Source organism: Pseudopipra pipra, chromosome 2 (genome assembly GCF_036250125.1).
Source record: "Pseudopipra pipra isolate bDixPip1 chromosome 2, bDixPip1.hap1, whole genome shotgun sequence".
Classification (NCBI taxonomy): domain Eukaryota; kingdom Metazoa; phylum Chordata; class Aves; order Passeriformes; family Pipridae; genus Pseudopipra; species Pseudopipra pipra.
In genome coordinates, this window is record NC_087550.1 from 27844015 (window position 1) to 27859376 (window position 15362).

The window sequence follows — 15362 nt, forward strand, 5'->3', positions numbered from 1 at the left end:
TAGGAGGAGGTCTGGTCAGACAGATGCCCAAAAGCCTGTTGGTGTGTCACACACTGACGAAGACAAGGTGAGGAACATCCTTCTGTTGAAAGGTCAATCCTGAGAATCTCCATTGGCATGTCCTGCCAGAAGGTGCTGACATGGATGGCTGCCCCATCCCACCTACCATGGCTCAAAAACCCACTGGAAAGCATGCCCCAGTGTGGTGTTTCCTGAACCATTTTTTAGTAAAGCAACAACAGAGTGGATCATCTTTGTGGAGGGATTTCCATCAGTAAATTTGGCTGATGGGCTGGGAATCATCCCAGCGAAGAGCCTGATCCTGCATCCCCAGTTTCCTCACAAACTCGGCAGAGCTCTGCCTGCCCAGAGCTTCAGCAGAGCCCTTTTTTAATAGGTGATACCAGGGGAAAGAAACCTTCTTGCCCATTCTGGTTCATGCTTCTCACCATGTACTCCCTGTGAGTCCAGGAGCTCCATTCAGTTTCTAATATCTGTTGCCATTAAATTTAGGGTTATATTGACCAAATTTACAAAGGGATGCTGCAAAGTGGGAGAAGGAAGGTAGGTGCTTATTGTTGTTTTCCCAAGGAGTCTGAATGTTTAAACTGTTAGGGACTGTAAAGACTGTTAAGACCTGAACATTCAGCCTGAAATCTCCCCAGGGGATTTCTCAGAACTGGATAATTCACCACCGCCTCGGTTTGCTGGCTGAGGAACGGCAAAATCAGCCTGGGAGAGGGAACAATGAGCATGGTGAACGAGGGAGTCCTGAAAATGGAATTTTCCACGCGGCTACCGAGAATATGCCGCTGCTGGAAAAGGCGACACACAGGAAAGGGAAAACGCATCAGCTGACGGCAGCCCTGTCCTCACGCAGGACTGTCACAGGGGCGCCGCCCGGTGAGGACAGGCTGCCTCCCTTCCGCCAAGGGAGCAGAATAAATTCTGCCGGCAGCTTTTATTGCAGTTGCTGCTTTTAGCTGTTTTTCTCTTTAATGGGTTGGCGGGCCGCAATCCCCGCGCCGAGCTCGGAGAGCGCCGGTCTCGCCGGCTTGCGCTGAACCGCCCCGGCCTGGGCGCTGCCGGGGCCGGACCCCCCACCCGCCACCGCCTCGCCCAGCGGGGCCCCGGCCGCGGGTTCGAGCCCCGGCACCGCCCCCGGGCCCGCCCCGGGCCCGCCCCGCCGGCAGCCGCGGCCCAGCCCGCGGTGGAGGATCGGGGCGGCAGCAGCGGAGCGGTGCCACCATGTTGTGCGGGGGGGTCTCGGCGGTCTCTCCCGCCACCGACGAGACGCAGCAGATCGTGCAGGAGGTGAGCGGCCGGGGCGAGCCCCGGGAGGGACCCGCGGGCCCGGGAGAGGGGGTCCCGTCCCGGTGCAGGGTCTGTCGGGGGGCCGGGGGTGTGCTCGGACATCGCTCTGCGCGGGGACACCGCCGGCAACCCCCCCAGTGTAAAAGCCGTAGGGAATTGGGAATGCACGGAGCAGTCTCCGGCTCCCGGAACCCTCCCTGCTCCCTCCTGGCCTGGCGTGGCTCGGTTGACTCCAGAGGAACTGTGGGCAGGGCGGAGTGCGCGGGGAGGGCTGGGATGCTGCCGGCTCCGGCCCTGGAAGTGCGGGAGATGGGCTGCGGCCACCGGGAAACCCAAAGTGTGCCCTGTCCTGAGCTCGAGGAAGGAGCTGACATCGTTCTTACAAAGTCTAAACCTTGTGCTTACGTTTGGTTTTTGTTTTGTGTTTGGGGTTTTTTTAGTTTAGTTTGGGGTTTGTTTTTTGGGGGGGAGAGAGTTGCTTGGTTGGTTTTTTTTTGTTTTGGGTTTGTTTGGGGTTTTTTGGGGGGCGTGGGGAGAATCGGGAAATAAGCAAGAAAACTTACTCGCTGCTTCTGCTATTCCCCAACACAGAATTCAGCTCCAAGCACTGCCAGCTCCAAATCCTGATACTGTATTACTTACAGTAACTTAATTTACTGCTCATGTGTTAATGGAGCACATACTTTTACTCTAAAAATGCCAATGTACAGCTAAGTTTCATGGTCCAGTTTCCGTAATGGATGGCATGTGGCAATCTAGTAAGGAAAGATGAAGGGCAAGCTCCATCTTCTTATGCTCCTTGTCAATGTCCCGGGTTTGTTCCCCAGGCTGTAGCAGTTCCTAAACACCTACAGAGCATCCAAAGGCACAGCAGTCATTGAAACTATCATTTAACTTGTACAATCTAATGATTATTTGCTATTAAAAAAAGAGACAGTTTGCAGTAGTAAGTACATTATTGAGAATTGATGAGTCACACTTAATGCTTTGACTTGAAAAGGCCTACATATCATGTTAAAGTTTATGCAAATATGCAATTAATGTTGCACGTGGTCTTAAAACTAGTTTTGAAATCCTGACTGTCTGGCAGACTGCAGTGGTTTGATAATCCAGAAATAAAGAGTGTGAAAATAAACCCCTCTTGGATTCAGAAGTGGACAGAATTAACTAAAAATCTGGCATTTTCATTTAAATCATATAAATACTTCAGAGTTTGTCCAGCTTGTTTTGACTGCCAGTTTAAATTATTTAATGAAATACAAGTGGAAAGACCAAAAACTGAAACTTGCTAACGCAGTCATATCCTCATCTGGACAGGCTGTGGAGAAAACATTAGTTTTGTTTAATCTAGGTAGACTTCTTAAATCGTTTTGGTTTTTTAAAGTCAAATCTTTGTGGAGATTTATTAGAGCCTGCCAGTTTGCTTGCCATAAAAATATTTCCTCTTCCTGCTTTTCCAGTTCTTGCCTTCATTGCACTGTTTCGTAAGAATCCTTGTGATGACTGAATGTCGTTCAGTTTTGTGACCCTGGCAAGTACTGCTGCTCGCCCAGAGCAGGTATAGTGTGGCACAGAACAGGACAGCTTCCTTCAGCAGTGTCTGCCTTAGGAGTCCCATAGGAACTGCCTCTCCACATCAAGGATTTCCACCCAGGGGCCTGTTCAGCCTTTGGCTTCTCACTGATAACTGTGGCAGAGGTTCTTCAGGGTGATTTAGAACCATCTGATTTTTAGTAGCTGTGCTAAGCAAACCGCCTGTGCAGAGCAGTGAAGAGCCTTCATGGCCTGATAATTTTCAGTCCTGTGATTGAATCACAGATTATTTGGGTGGGAAGGGACTGCATCTCCTGGCTGAGCATAGGGTGAGCAGCCCCAGGCTGCTCTGAGCTTTGTCCAGTCAGGTTTTGAAAACCTCCAAGGATGAAAATGCCACAAGCTTCTCTGGTCACTCCTGCTGTACTGCAGGAGTGTCCTCAGGGGAGAAGTTTTTCCTTATATCCAGTCTGAACCTCCAGTTTCAATTTATGACCATTATGTCTCATTCTTCTGCCATCTCTCCTCAGTAAAGAGCCTGACTTCTTACAGGTACTGGAAAGTTTACCTTAAAGCCTTCTCTTCCTCAGGCTGAGCAAGCTCATTTTCTTCCTCTCCTCACAGCATGAGTGCTCCAGCCATCTGAGCTCATGGAATGCTCCACTGAGCTCACTACAGTTTGTTGACATCTTTCTTGTGCTGGAGACCCAAAACTGGACACATTATTCCAAATGTTCTCTAAAAATGCCAAGGAAAGGGCAGCGATTGCTTGCTTCCCTTCTGGCTGGGCTCCTGGCTGATGCTCAGTAGTATGCTCTTACCTTTGTTACCACCACGACACAGTGCTGGCTTGTGTCCCCCAGGACCCCCACATCCACACTGAGATCGTGAACTGCCAAGGTGGGCTGATACCAACCCTTTTGGAGAGTATTTGCGTCTGGGATCTCCCTCTCCATACTGAATCAGAGTGCTCATTTGTCACATGCTGTGGTGAGTCACTGCCACTATAACACCCTGACAAGCTGGCAGCTGCATGTGACTCTGAGCTGCCTGCATTCATGGAGCCCAGTGTTCAGCTTGCTGGTGGAAGTACGAAATGTGCTGAGCTGGGGCAATTTTGAGACCTCAGAAACCAACCTTGCACAATGCCTAGGGTTGTTAAAGGAGCACGAGACAGGATAAGGTCAGTGGGATACTTATGTCCACCCTGCTGCTTAAAATTTGTAAAAGTAGCTCTAGTGATGAAAACTGAAACCACTTGCTCCACCCTGTGACTCAGGGGAAGGGGAGGAAGTAGGACTGCCCAATGCTTTCTGGGGCTGTGCCCCTCATTGCATCTTAGCTTTGAATTCCATATGGCGAAAAAACAACTAGAAAAGTGTCCAAACATCATCATCTTGCTATCTTCCTGTTCATAGCCTGGAAGAAGCTTAGAGATATGGCCTCTGAGATAAGATGAAAAGTATGTTCACAGCTCCCGGGGACAGGATGGTCACTGGAATGGCACCAGAGTTTGGTCCTGTGCCTTCAGGGTGCTGGACAGGTGGAAGAACATACCATGTTGCAGGAATTGTTTCTGTTCCTACTTCACCTAGAGCACTGGAGCAGTGGCAAGTTGGCACTTGTTTTTCTCCAGAGAAGCAGGTGGGTAGGATTCATGCAGGAAAGCAGATGCATTTATTCCCCTTGAATTTAGGAAGGGGAGATACAGGATATAGCTAGAAAATTTGCTTGCTGCTGGTACTGTTGCACTGGGAGTGGAGGGAGGACTACACAATGAGGCCATGCACGAGGTATGGCTTGGGTAGAACTGCACTTGCACCAAGCACTCCAGGACAACTCATCTTGCCCTGGTAAGCAAAGGCTGAAATTTCTTTCTTGACTAAGAATTTACCATATAGCCACGATATTCTAGACAGCCAAGCATGGTAGAGAAGAGCCACAACTCACAAGAGTTCATGCCTCCCTCTATGGTATTCAACAAGTCATTCTGACTTCTTGAGCACTGATTTGCATTTTGAAAACATTATAGACTCCAGCAGACATCGGAAGAATTGTCAAGTAAGTGTTGTGCCGACTTGGTGTCAGTCTGTGGCAACTGACTCACACCACACTCAGCTTTGCCACCTCCCTAGATTACTGGTCCTGCTCCAACCCAAAACTTAACATGATGCATTTTGATATTTTAATAATGTGGGAAATCAGGAACTCCTGGGAATTCAGCAGCAGTGACCTGTAGGCCTTAAGTCCTAAATACTTGAATCTTGCATCAGTCTTAAACAACCTATTGTTTTCTTAAGGTGAAATCTCAGCTAGAAGAAAAAGAAGGGAAAACCTTTGATGTCTTCACTGCAGTGGAGTTTAAAGCTCAGATGGTTGCTGGAATAAACTACTTCATCAAGGTAGAGGGCACTGGGACTTTTTTTTTTTAATCAATGTGTTTAATCTTTGGAATGGTGGGATTTTTCCATTACTTGACTAGAGAAGAATGCTTACAATTTGGCCTTGATAAGAAATTGTGCATTAAAAAAAAAAAATAAATAAATACACCTCTCAGCCCCTTTCCCTGACTGTGTGAAATAGAGAAATATTCTTACTTTCATTTTCATGGGAGGATTAGGTGATATTTCCACAAAAATCATGGCTCCCAGTCTGGTTTAAAACAAGACCACACCTTCTGAGGCGATGGTTTTCCTTACTGCCTATCTGCTTCCCAGTCCTCAAAACACACCAGTCTACACCATCCCTCCTGCTGAAGGCTGTTCTCACTCCATGGATCTCACTGGGTTTTGTGCTTTGCAGGTCCATGTTGGCAATGATGAGTTCATGCACCTGCGGGTGTTCAAGAGCCTTCCCCAGGAGAACAAGCCGCTGAGCCTCCACAGTTACCAGGGCAGCAAGACGAAGCACGATGAACTGACTTATTTCTAGCAAGCTTATCTTGTCCATTTTCCTAATGGTTTCTTACATGCATTTTCTAAAGGCTGAGAAATGTTGATTCCTGTGCCAACAAAGGAGGGAAAAAGGTGTCTTTTTTAACGTAATGGTGGGAAAAAATTATTTCTTTCTGTCATTCCTTTCCTGTGCAGTCTCTAAATTTGAGAGTCATACAGCTGTCCTATTACCTGCACTAACACTACCTGCAAACACAACTTTAGTTGCAACTTAACTTGGACTTCAGTCCTGTTTGTGGGCTTCCTTGGTCTGGAAATCAGAAGGGGAGTGACACTAGTACTTGTGTATTTGTAGCAAGAAGCAAGAGGAAAGCCTGTCTTTTCTGTGCTGTTTTGCAGCTGTGAATACATGTGTAGCTTTAAACTGTACTATGTATTTTATTGGCAAAGACATGAAGAGAGACTTGAGCTGAAACAATTTTGCAGGGAAGGGATAGAGGGTCACAGTACTTTGAAACAAACATTCCCTTGGTAATCATGTTCATCCTCTTGCAGCAGTATCGTGTAATGTCCCTTAGAGGGTGTGTAAGTATAAAAAACCAAACCAGCTTGCTTATGTTCTCAGTCCTATGGAAAAGTCCTGAAAAGGAACTTATGCTGGACAAGCATTTCTGTATTAATAACAATAAATATTTCTTTTGACTTGACATGGCATATTTGACTGGTGCTTCAGTGCTCTCTTTACTGCTTTTCAGTATTAGTTATTATCTTGCTCCGAGGTTTTTTTCCACATGTTTTTTATATTCCAGATAACCTTATGTTTATTCTATGCCTTAATTAGAAATACTTTATTTTAATCTGATGAGAGACCAGATAACAAGAAAGACTTCTGCAGGTATATCAGCAGAAAAGGAAAATAAGGACAATAGTTTGCAAAACTTATTTTATTTACTGTCACAGGGAAAACCTCCACACAACTTGCAGAAGTGAGGCACAGTTTCTCATCATCTCTCAGAAGTAGGTCAGGGGATCATCTCTGGTTTTGCCAGTCTGAAAACTGACAAGGCTGGGACCTTGGTTCTCATGAGGAAGACTCTGAAACACTTTTAAGTGGGCATATGTGGCATCAGAAACTTGGACCTAAAAACCAAGAGCAGGAAAGTGAGGAGCATGGGTTCAAAGCAGGTTCAAAAAAAAGGATGCTCTTTAATGTTCTTGAAGGAATATCTTTGCCCGGGAGCTTAATTTTAGATACATCTTCATTTTTACTTCAACAGCTCTTAACCAAGTCTGGATAGTAACCAGTGTCAGAAACTGTCTACACCTGTCTAAACCTTGAGGTTCAGGTGAAGGGAAAGTGAGCAGGACTGCTTGGGGGTGGAAGCATCAGAAGGCACAACAAGAGAAAGGTTTTGGTTGTGTCCTGTTTCAGTCATCAAGATGCCAGCACACCAGCACACAGCTTCTTGGCACATTGAGGGTGGGAGACAAGAGACAATGAAGAAATCTTAATGAATCAGGGGTGGGACAAGATGCAGAGACAGTGTCACCTACTAGAGGGTACAGAAAGATCTATCCAAAACTAGCACATGGTCCTGAGAAACAATGACAACCTGAAAGCCAGGAGCCTTTTTCTGCAGAGTTACTCTAACCTGTTCAGTGCCTGGATGGGCAACCTGACACATCTTGGTGCTTGTGGGCATGCATGTGCGTGCCTGAAATAAATACTTTTTCAAAGAAATTCACCTTCCCCTCCAGAAAGTCCTCACACAAAGACTTGATAGGAAGCTGTATCATTTCATTCATACAGCCAAGCACAACAGGCACTAAACTCTCCCTCTGTGAGGTACATAGTATCAATGAAAAGTTTAACGCCTTAGGCACTGTTTTTACATGCTTTCTGGTGGCTGCAATGTAGCACTATGTTTGTCTTGGTCTGGATTACATATCAGCTACATGTCTGCTGGTAACACATTAGTGATGTGGAAGATTCAGAAATACAAAAGAATGAATCTTGTGACAGAGCTTGTTCCAGTTACTGCTAAAATGAGTAACTGTTTCCCATCACAGGCAAAGTTGGAAAGAAAAGACAAATCATGTTTTCAGTGTTACAAGTGGATTTCTTCCAAGTTCAGTTACTTGTCAGTCTTCATTTCTGAGTAGTTTGGTCATGAGACTTAGCAGGGACAGCAGACAAGTATTTTACATTGCCCAGGTAAGCAATAAGATGGCCCTAAGGGAAGAAATGCAACTGGGCATCACTTCTAGCTGTACCTGTAATCTGTATTCTTCAGTGTTTTGTCCACCAAGTGAAAGCACATTTCACAGGAGCAAGGGAATGGTAAACATTGTTCATGTAGGTAAGACTAGCCACAGAAGAGATAGTCTGTCAGTTCAGTCCCCTGAGCACAAATAACTGATAAGAGTTATTTTAAAGAACCACCTGGGAAAGAAGATGTTTGGCACTGTCTGTCCTTCCTGTCATCAACTAAATATGAGAAGCATGGAGCAAGTGCTCACCACATCTCTCTGCAGAATTACTCTCCCCAAAATGCTACCAGACAATTTCTTTCCTAAAACGATTCCGACCCTTGTCAGGGGAGCGTGTCCCACCAGGCACATGTCCCCACACACGTGGGGTTTGAGAGACAGCAGTCCCATGCCATGTGTGCTCTGCTCCAGAAGGCCAGCCTGCTGCTCAGCAGTGCTTGCTGGCCTTCAGATGCAAACCACACCCAGCAAGTTCTTCTGTGCTACTTCACAGAAAGCTGCTCACAGACGTGGGTAAGGTTTTCTAGTAGAAGATGAATGGTGCTCTCAGAGGGATCTAAACTAAGCAGGACCAGTTTTTCCTCCACAGCAGAGAGAGGGTTTTGAAAATACAGAATGAACCAGCAGGCAGGCAGTACCTCCACAGCATGTGATGTGGAACCAAAACATCAACACACCTGCTTGCTTGCACAACTAGTCAGCAGACTATGAGATGCTTGCCCTGCATTACAAAATGGACTCTAACTCTCCATCTGATCTTCAGTCTGACTTCAAATTCAGCATAGTAAACACAACAGGAGGTCACAGACACAAGAGGAAAGCTACTTTGCTTTGAAGGGAAACAGGAGAGCAGAATTACAACTTGTTTAAATCATTAAGTTGGTAAGTCTTTGAATGAGATTATCCTGAGAAACTTACCAGTCCCATCTGAAGAAGCCTAGTGCATGTTTTTGAGGTTTTTCTACTCCTCTTCTACAGTAGTGCCAAACAGCACCTGGAGATAGTCCCCAACTCTATTAATCATATCATATTCACATAGATGTTTTTCTACTACATTTGCTTCTCTTTCCAGCTCTAAGCGACTCTGCAAGTCACCTATATTGTTTAACAGCAAAGCACTCCCTCTTATAATATATACAAACCTTAATAAAGTAGATTGTCCCAGCAACCACTTGAGTCCTATATGCTATGGCTCTAAACATGGCACAGTTCCTGTTTTCCTTGCTTTCAAATTGTGGCTTCACCTGTAGAAAGAAAGGGGAAAGTGACTGGCAGGTTCATATTTCAGCTTTTCATTCACATATATCACACATACCCCCTTAGTGAAATAAATCCAGAAACCCCACTCTAAATTAATTTACACCAAGACCTCCAGCCTCTTTCCTAGCAGTGCCTCCAGCATTCTTTAAAATCCTGTTAGAATTAGACTTCCTAGCTGATTTCCCCTAACTCAAAGGTGTCCAGCTGAACTGCCTGTCCCCTGCTCAGTATAGCAGAAACTGCTACTTGCTGCCCTTTGAATTCCATGTCAAAGGAGATAGCCTGTAGTGGTGCACGGGGTTGTTGCGACCCAAGTGCAAGACCCAGCACTTTGCCTTGTTAAACCTCACATAGTTGACCCCAGCCAATCAATCCACCTGTCCAGATCCCTCTGCAGAGCCTTCCTGACCTCCAGCAGATCAACACTCCCACTCAGCTTGGTGTCATCTGCAAACTGACTGAGGATGCCCTCAATCCCTTTGTCTGGATCATCAATAAAGATATTAAACAGAACTGGCCCCAACACTGAGCCCTGGGGAACCCCGTTAGTGACCAGCCACCAACTGGATGTAATTCCATGCATCACCACTCTCTGGACCCAGCCATGCTGAAAGATTTTCACCCAATGAACAGTGCACCTGTCCAAGCCATGGGCTGCCAGCTCCTCCAGGATAATACTGTGGGAAATGGTGTCAAAGGCTCCAGGTAGACAACATCCACAGCCTTTCCGTCATCCACTAGGCAGGTCACCCTGACATAGTAAGAGATCAGGTTGGTCAAGCAGGACCTGCCTTACCTAAACCCTTGCTGGCTGGGCCTGATCCCCTGGTTATTCTGTACATGCTGTGAGCCTTGCACACCAGGCACAGGGAGTGTGCAGCAGTATCGACCAACACCTTCAGCCACACCACTTCCTAGTTTTGTTTCCTCAAGGAGGGCCTACGTTATACTTTGTGTAGTTGCCAAAGGGAGAAGAGCTCATCTTTCAGAGCCTTGAGGGTGAAGGTAGATGGGTGGAAACATGAGATGGGAGACGCAAAAGGAGTTTTCCCATGCTATGTTGTTCCCTTTGCATTCCTCAGGATGCACTTTATACTTGTTTTAAAAAGAGCTGGTGCACTGCAGGACGTTAGAAGTTCTGCAGAGCTGCTTCTCATAGCTGCTTCCAGGACAGGATCACTGCCTGTAACCAACTAGCTGGCAACTGGGCTCACTGGCCTGCCTTTTGCCAAGCTCACCTTGCCCCACGGGCTCACCAGCAGGCCCTGCATCACAGCTGTCAGCCTAGAAGACAATGCCAGCAGAGAACACACTGTTTAAAAATAGCTTTCTCCTGAATATAGAATTTTTTAGTCCATACTAGTATGTGGTTTGTCCTATCCACATCCTTTACTGAGGAATTATTTCTACCAGGTACAACCTTCTCCCTTCAAATAGCCACCTCTCCTCTCTTTTCAAACAAGCCCCTTCAATGCTGGCATAGCAGAGCTGGGCTTTGAACTACATGTGAACATTCACTGAAGGTAGCCAGTACTATGCCTGGCTATGGACAATGAAGAGATAGAGGAAAAAACTGGCAATCGAGGGGATTCCCATTTTCTGTACAAGGTTTTTCAGTTTAAACCCTGCTTCAGTATCAACACCTTGTCTCCCAGCCTTCACACAACCTTCTGCACTCAGCTCTTTGCACACAGAGACTTCATTTATAGACAGGGTGCAACTCACCTGGTTAACAATCTGCTGGATTTCTGGAGTAGCAGCCTTGGTGTCAGATAACCCCCCGGTCATCATAGTGGCAGATGCCTTCTCTGAAACGACTGGTGGTTCTGAAATGGATGATTCTGAAAAGGGAAGTTTAGCATAGTCTGAGCAGAGTCACCAGGCATCTCATATATATACATAAACATGTGTCATGGGATCATGTGACCTGCAACACATGGAGCCTACCATTACTAAACTGGTGAAGGAGACAAATGGGGAAAATGGAGAAAAAGCAATGTAATACACTGATAATAATAAATGTAAAAAAGCACTTCAGAAATCTTAAGAGTGTATACTCTTCAGGTCAATGAGAAAAGCAAACATTAGCCTCTAGCAACCTACATCTCAAGACAGTTGGTTTGGACTGCAACTGGAACCTCTTGCCTCCCCACCCACGTGCAGATGACTGGTCTGTGCACTTAGGAAATGGATTGAAGTCACACCCAGTATTTCCCAATACCATTCAAGACCAGAAGAAAGCATGCAGTAGCTTCCCTACTGCAGGTCCTGTTTAACTTGGCATTTTATTACCTCAATATCCTTCCCAATGCGAAAGAGGAGCAGATTGCATCTTATCTTCAGTGACTTGACTTCCCTCTGACTAACCAGAAAGGTCTCAACTTCAGGCAAGTACTGCAAGAATGGTATTTCTGCTTCTTTCCCATCAGAAGCAGAAGCTCTAGAGCTGCATTCAGGCAATATATCATAACAACTGAATATACAGTAGCATTTACATTTCAACTCAAACCCGAGTGCCAATTGCTGGGAAGACAAAGTATGATCCCTCTTGCTAGAGGAGCAGTGTGTGCACAATTGCTGTCCTAATACCAGGGTACACTGCTGAAACAGGCAACATGCAGAATAGATAGTCAGAAGGATTAATTCCCAGTTACAGACATGGCACAGTCACATTCATGAGCATATCTGAATGGAAAAAGCTCAAAACCTACTAGTCCCTTATTAGGGACGACTAATAAGTATTACCAGCCCTCCTAGGTAAGGGAGGACTAACACTTCCAGACCACAAGAAAAATTATTCCCCTTTGGTATTCCTGCCATCCCTCTCTCCAGAAAACAGGAGGAATATTGTTCCAGAGCAAGGACCAGAGAAGCAGCAAGAGACCAGACAATTTGTAGTCTCCAGGGGTGGGTACGTGGGAGTAGGTGAAATGAGACTACGTGCTGCACACAGGCAAAGGGCATTTCTGCTGCAATCAGCACGAGGGAGTTTGCTCAAAACAAGTGTGTTTATGGCCACGACAGTGGGGTCTGTGTAGCACAGACTTACCAGTGTGCTACCCAGGCTACTGACCCTCCTCCTCACAGGTGACAAGTGATGCAACAGGCTCTAAACAAGGACTTCACACCTGACTTCTAGGCCTGTTCTTGGTACAAAGGACCTGAGATTCGTAATCTGGGGTTCTAGGGGCCCTAAACTCAACAGTATATAGATCAGTGTTAGAGCTGTTACTGCTAAAGTTGTTGCAGAATTTCCCAAACTTGAGCAGCAGTGCTATGGGAGGGCATGAAAAGCATCTGAGGAGAAACAGTTGCCTTGAGACAACATCTTTGTGAACCAAGAGAAAAATGCTTCCAGGTCTCAGGAATAATGAGAATGGGAGCTGTTAAAACTGGATTTCTGCCAATTTCACCAACTTCATCTCTCCAGACACATAGTTGCTCATGGTCTCATTTGTGCAGCTAATGACAATTCAAGCTGATGAGCTCAAAATCCTTCCTTTGCACAAGACCCTGCTGATTCACCCAAATGCTGATCATGTTCCAACACAGTTGCTACCATGCGTCTTATTCACACAGCAGGACAGACAAGTGACTGGAAGAGCCAGCTCACCTTACTGAGGCCAGAAGTCACAGAATGTGTCCAACAACCACACAAGCACCAGTGCTAAAACAGAGTATTTTATAAACCTGTCCGCTCACCAGGATACAGACCACAGTAACTTCTTTGGGAAGGGATGTTACGGTCCCCAGGACAGCAGTAAGCCCCTGGAGAACACTTTACTGTAATTAACAAGAAATACACTGAGCACAAAGTATAGGGAGGTTAATTTATAACCTCGGAAAAACTCTAGGTGTGAAAGTAAAGATGTTAATACTGTGCCAAATCATTCATTGGACTCCATATTTCTGAATTTGCTGGTTTTTTACTTCAAAGCATAAGAAATTTTTTCTCCCAGATGGCACAGAGTTGTGCACAAGGGAAGGAAAATCAACACTAATTGTCAGCAAGATGATGCTGAAGTTTACACAGGCAGATCAATCTGTTTTCTTTCCATGGCAGTGCTAATGGCTGTCCCAAAATGCAGTGATAGTTTTAAGACTGGGATGCAGTACTCATCCTGCACATATACTTCAGGAAGTCCTTTTGAAGTGCTGACGTTTCATAGACCTGTCATCAAAGATGAGCAGTGGCAATGGATTAACCTCATCCTAGGCAACCTTCGCCAACACCCCTCTCTAGTCAGCTTCAGATGTAACAAAACAGGATTTGGAACAAAAGCATGAAAAGAACGGTGGCTCCCATTCCATCTCTTGCACAACATCAACAAGCCAACGCCTGTCCCCTCTTTTAGGATTTGTGACCTCTGATCTTACGTACCATTCCAGCCTGCACTCTGCATTTGCACAGATGAGAATTTCCCTTCAATTTACTGCTGTTATATTGGAGAATCTCTGCTGGCAGAACATCTCTGGCATTCTTTACAGTCGTGAAGCTGAGGAACATCTTGCACCGTGTACTACCCCAATAAGGAAGAAACAAAGTTTACAGCCTGCAGGCCACTACGGTCTGGTCCTGTATATGCAAGTTTAAGAACTACAAGCTACAGTAAATAAAAACACTGGTACAGTAACAAAACAAAGCAAACAAAAATATAAAAATCCTCTGACCAAAATCCAAACCACAGAGTTATGTATTTACAAGTCATCTTTAAACCAGAAACAAAGGCAGCTCTGGAGGAACAATTGTGAACGCCCGAGTCAGCAGTTCAGCCTTCTGGTTTCACAGCGTAAAGATACCTCATTGTGACTGGATTGTATGACACATGGTCTGAATGTTTTCAAGAACTAGAGGAAAGCAGCCCTCCATGTACCAGTTGAAGATCTGTTTTCATGATCACAGTAACATCGGCCTTGACTTTCACCACGCTAGTTTCCCCTTCTGCTCCTCACCCTGATTTCAAAAGATTTCTGACATCGTACATCAAGAAAGATCAGTAGAAACCTGACTTTCAGCAGCACAAAGATCTCATCCCAGCCTATGCGGAGCCTGTGGTACCAGTAAAGAGCCTCCTCCACTCAGTCTGCTTCATGACGACCAAATTCTTCCAACCTTCATAATTCGATAATTCTATGATTTTATAGCAACAGAAAAATCATGATATATTTGCTGGAAAAGCCCCTCCCTCTGTGAAGGACTAGGAATCAGAATGGGGAAAAGCTCAGAAGTGGAAAAGGATGTACAGTGATTGAACGGACTTTACGATGCAGACTTTATAGTTATTATGTACACACACATTGTACGTTCCCCCAGAATCGGTGCCTTTCGGGCACATCCCGGCCTGTTCGCCTCCCTGCTCCTCTGTTTCTCTGCCGATTGGCTGGAGAAGCTGCAGACAGGAGACAGCCCCCGTTCGCCCTTTCCTCCCCTGGTTCCTCCTGCGCTCCTCCCCTTTTTGCCCGTGTCCCTACCTTGGTTTGTCCCCCCGCTTGTCTGTCTCATGCTCCGCCCTGTCTTCTGGCCCTTTGCCCTCCCGAGCTGATAAAGACTGGGTGCACACGTGAATAAAGCATTCTACCTGCATCCCACTCTCATGTCCTGGACTCCTGTAGTGCCACAGTCCTCCCCCCTTTTTCGGACCGCGGCACCACCACCACGCCCCCCCACACTGTACTCTTACCTGGAGCTGTAGGCCTCCAGCTCCACAGGCTGCCTGAGAGCCACTCCTGCAGCCAAGGGCAGTGACACACACTCTGGGCAAAAAGGAAGTTCAGTAGCAAGGACCCTCTTTGGGAAGGTGATTTACAGCCAAACCCTTTTCCCATGCATAGAGAAGGGGATATATTCTCGTCTGGCTGAGTGCAAGGGAAGAGGAGCTCTGGTCAGGCAGATGCCCAAAAGCCGGTTGTGTGTCACACAACACAACACTGATGAAGACAAGTTGAGGAACATCCTTCTGTTGAAAGCTGGAGCCTGAGAACCTCCATTGGCACGTCCTTCCAGAAGGTGCTGACATGGATGGCTGCCCCATCCCACCCACCATGGCTCAGTATCCCACTGGAAAGTATGCCCCAGTGTGGTGTTTCCTG

The 15362-nt window shown here is 46.2% G+C and overlaps 2 protein-coding genes and 1 long non-coding RNA gene across 3 annotated transcripts; 2 read left to right on the forward strand and 1 right to left on the reverse strand.

Moving 5' to 3' along the window:
* Positions 1-1172: 1172 nt before the first annotated feature.
* LOC135409284 (cystatin-B-like) lies at positions 1173-6448 on the forward strand. The gene is made up of 3 exons (XM_064644600.1): positions 1173-1314; positions 5148-5249; positions 5650-6448. Exons 1-3 carry the CDS (start codon positions 1249-1251, stop codon positions 5776-5778), a joined length of 297 nt encoding a protein of 98 aa, XP_064500670.1. The 5' UTR covers positions 1173-1248; the 3' UTR covers positions 5779-6448.
* Positions 6449-6670: 222 nt separating this feature from the next.
* CSTA (cystatin A) lies at positions 6671-11166 on the reverse strand. Its single transcript, XM_064644601.1, has 3 exons — positions 10998-11166; positions 9155-9256; positions 6671-6881 (listed from the first exon to the last, which is right to left on the reverse strand). Exons 1-3 carry the CDS (start codon positions 11061-11063, stop codon positions 6753-6755), a joined length of 297 nt encoding a protein of 98 aa, XP_064500671.1. The 5' UTR covers positions 11064-11166; the 3' UTR covers positions 6671-6752.
* Positions 11167-14210: 3044 nt separating this feature from the next.
* LOC135409290 (uncharacterized) lies at positions 14211-14861 on the forward strand. The gene is made up of 2 exons (XR_010428134.1): positions 14211-14572; positions 14673-14861. It is a non-coding gene; the product is annotated as an uncharacterized LOC135409290 (long non-coding RNA).
* The last annotated feature ends 501 nt before the right edge of the window (positions 14862-15362 follow it).

Excerpts from the sequence above, each read along its gene's own strand:
- LOC135409284 (XM_064644600.1), top strand. The coding sequence starts at position 1,249 with ATGTTGTGCGGGGGGGTCTCGGCGGTCTCTCCCGCCACCGACGAGACG. Across the intron at positions 1,315-5,147 it reads CGCAGCAGATCGTGCAGGAG|GTGAAATCTCAGCTAGAAGA; the intron begins GTGAGCGGCCGG and ends TGTTTTCTTAAG. Across the intron at positions 5,250-5,649 it reads GAATAAACTACTTCATCAAG|GTCCATGTTGGCAATGATGA; the intron begins GTAGAGGGCACT and ends TGTGCTTTGCAG.
- CSTA (XM_064644601.1), bottom strand. The coding sequence starts at position 11,063 with ATGATGACCGGGGGGTTATCTGACACCAAGGCTGCTACTCCAGAAATC. Across the intron at positions 9,257-10,997 it reads TCCAGCAGATTGTTAACCAG|GTGAAGCCACAATTTGAAAG; the intron begins GTGAGTTGCACC and ends TTCTTTCTACAG. Across the intron at positions 6,882-9,154 it reads GGACAATCTACTTTATTAAG|GTCCAAGTTTCTGATGCCAC; the intron begins GTTTGTATATAT and ends CTTGGTTTTTAG.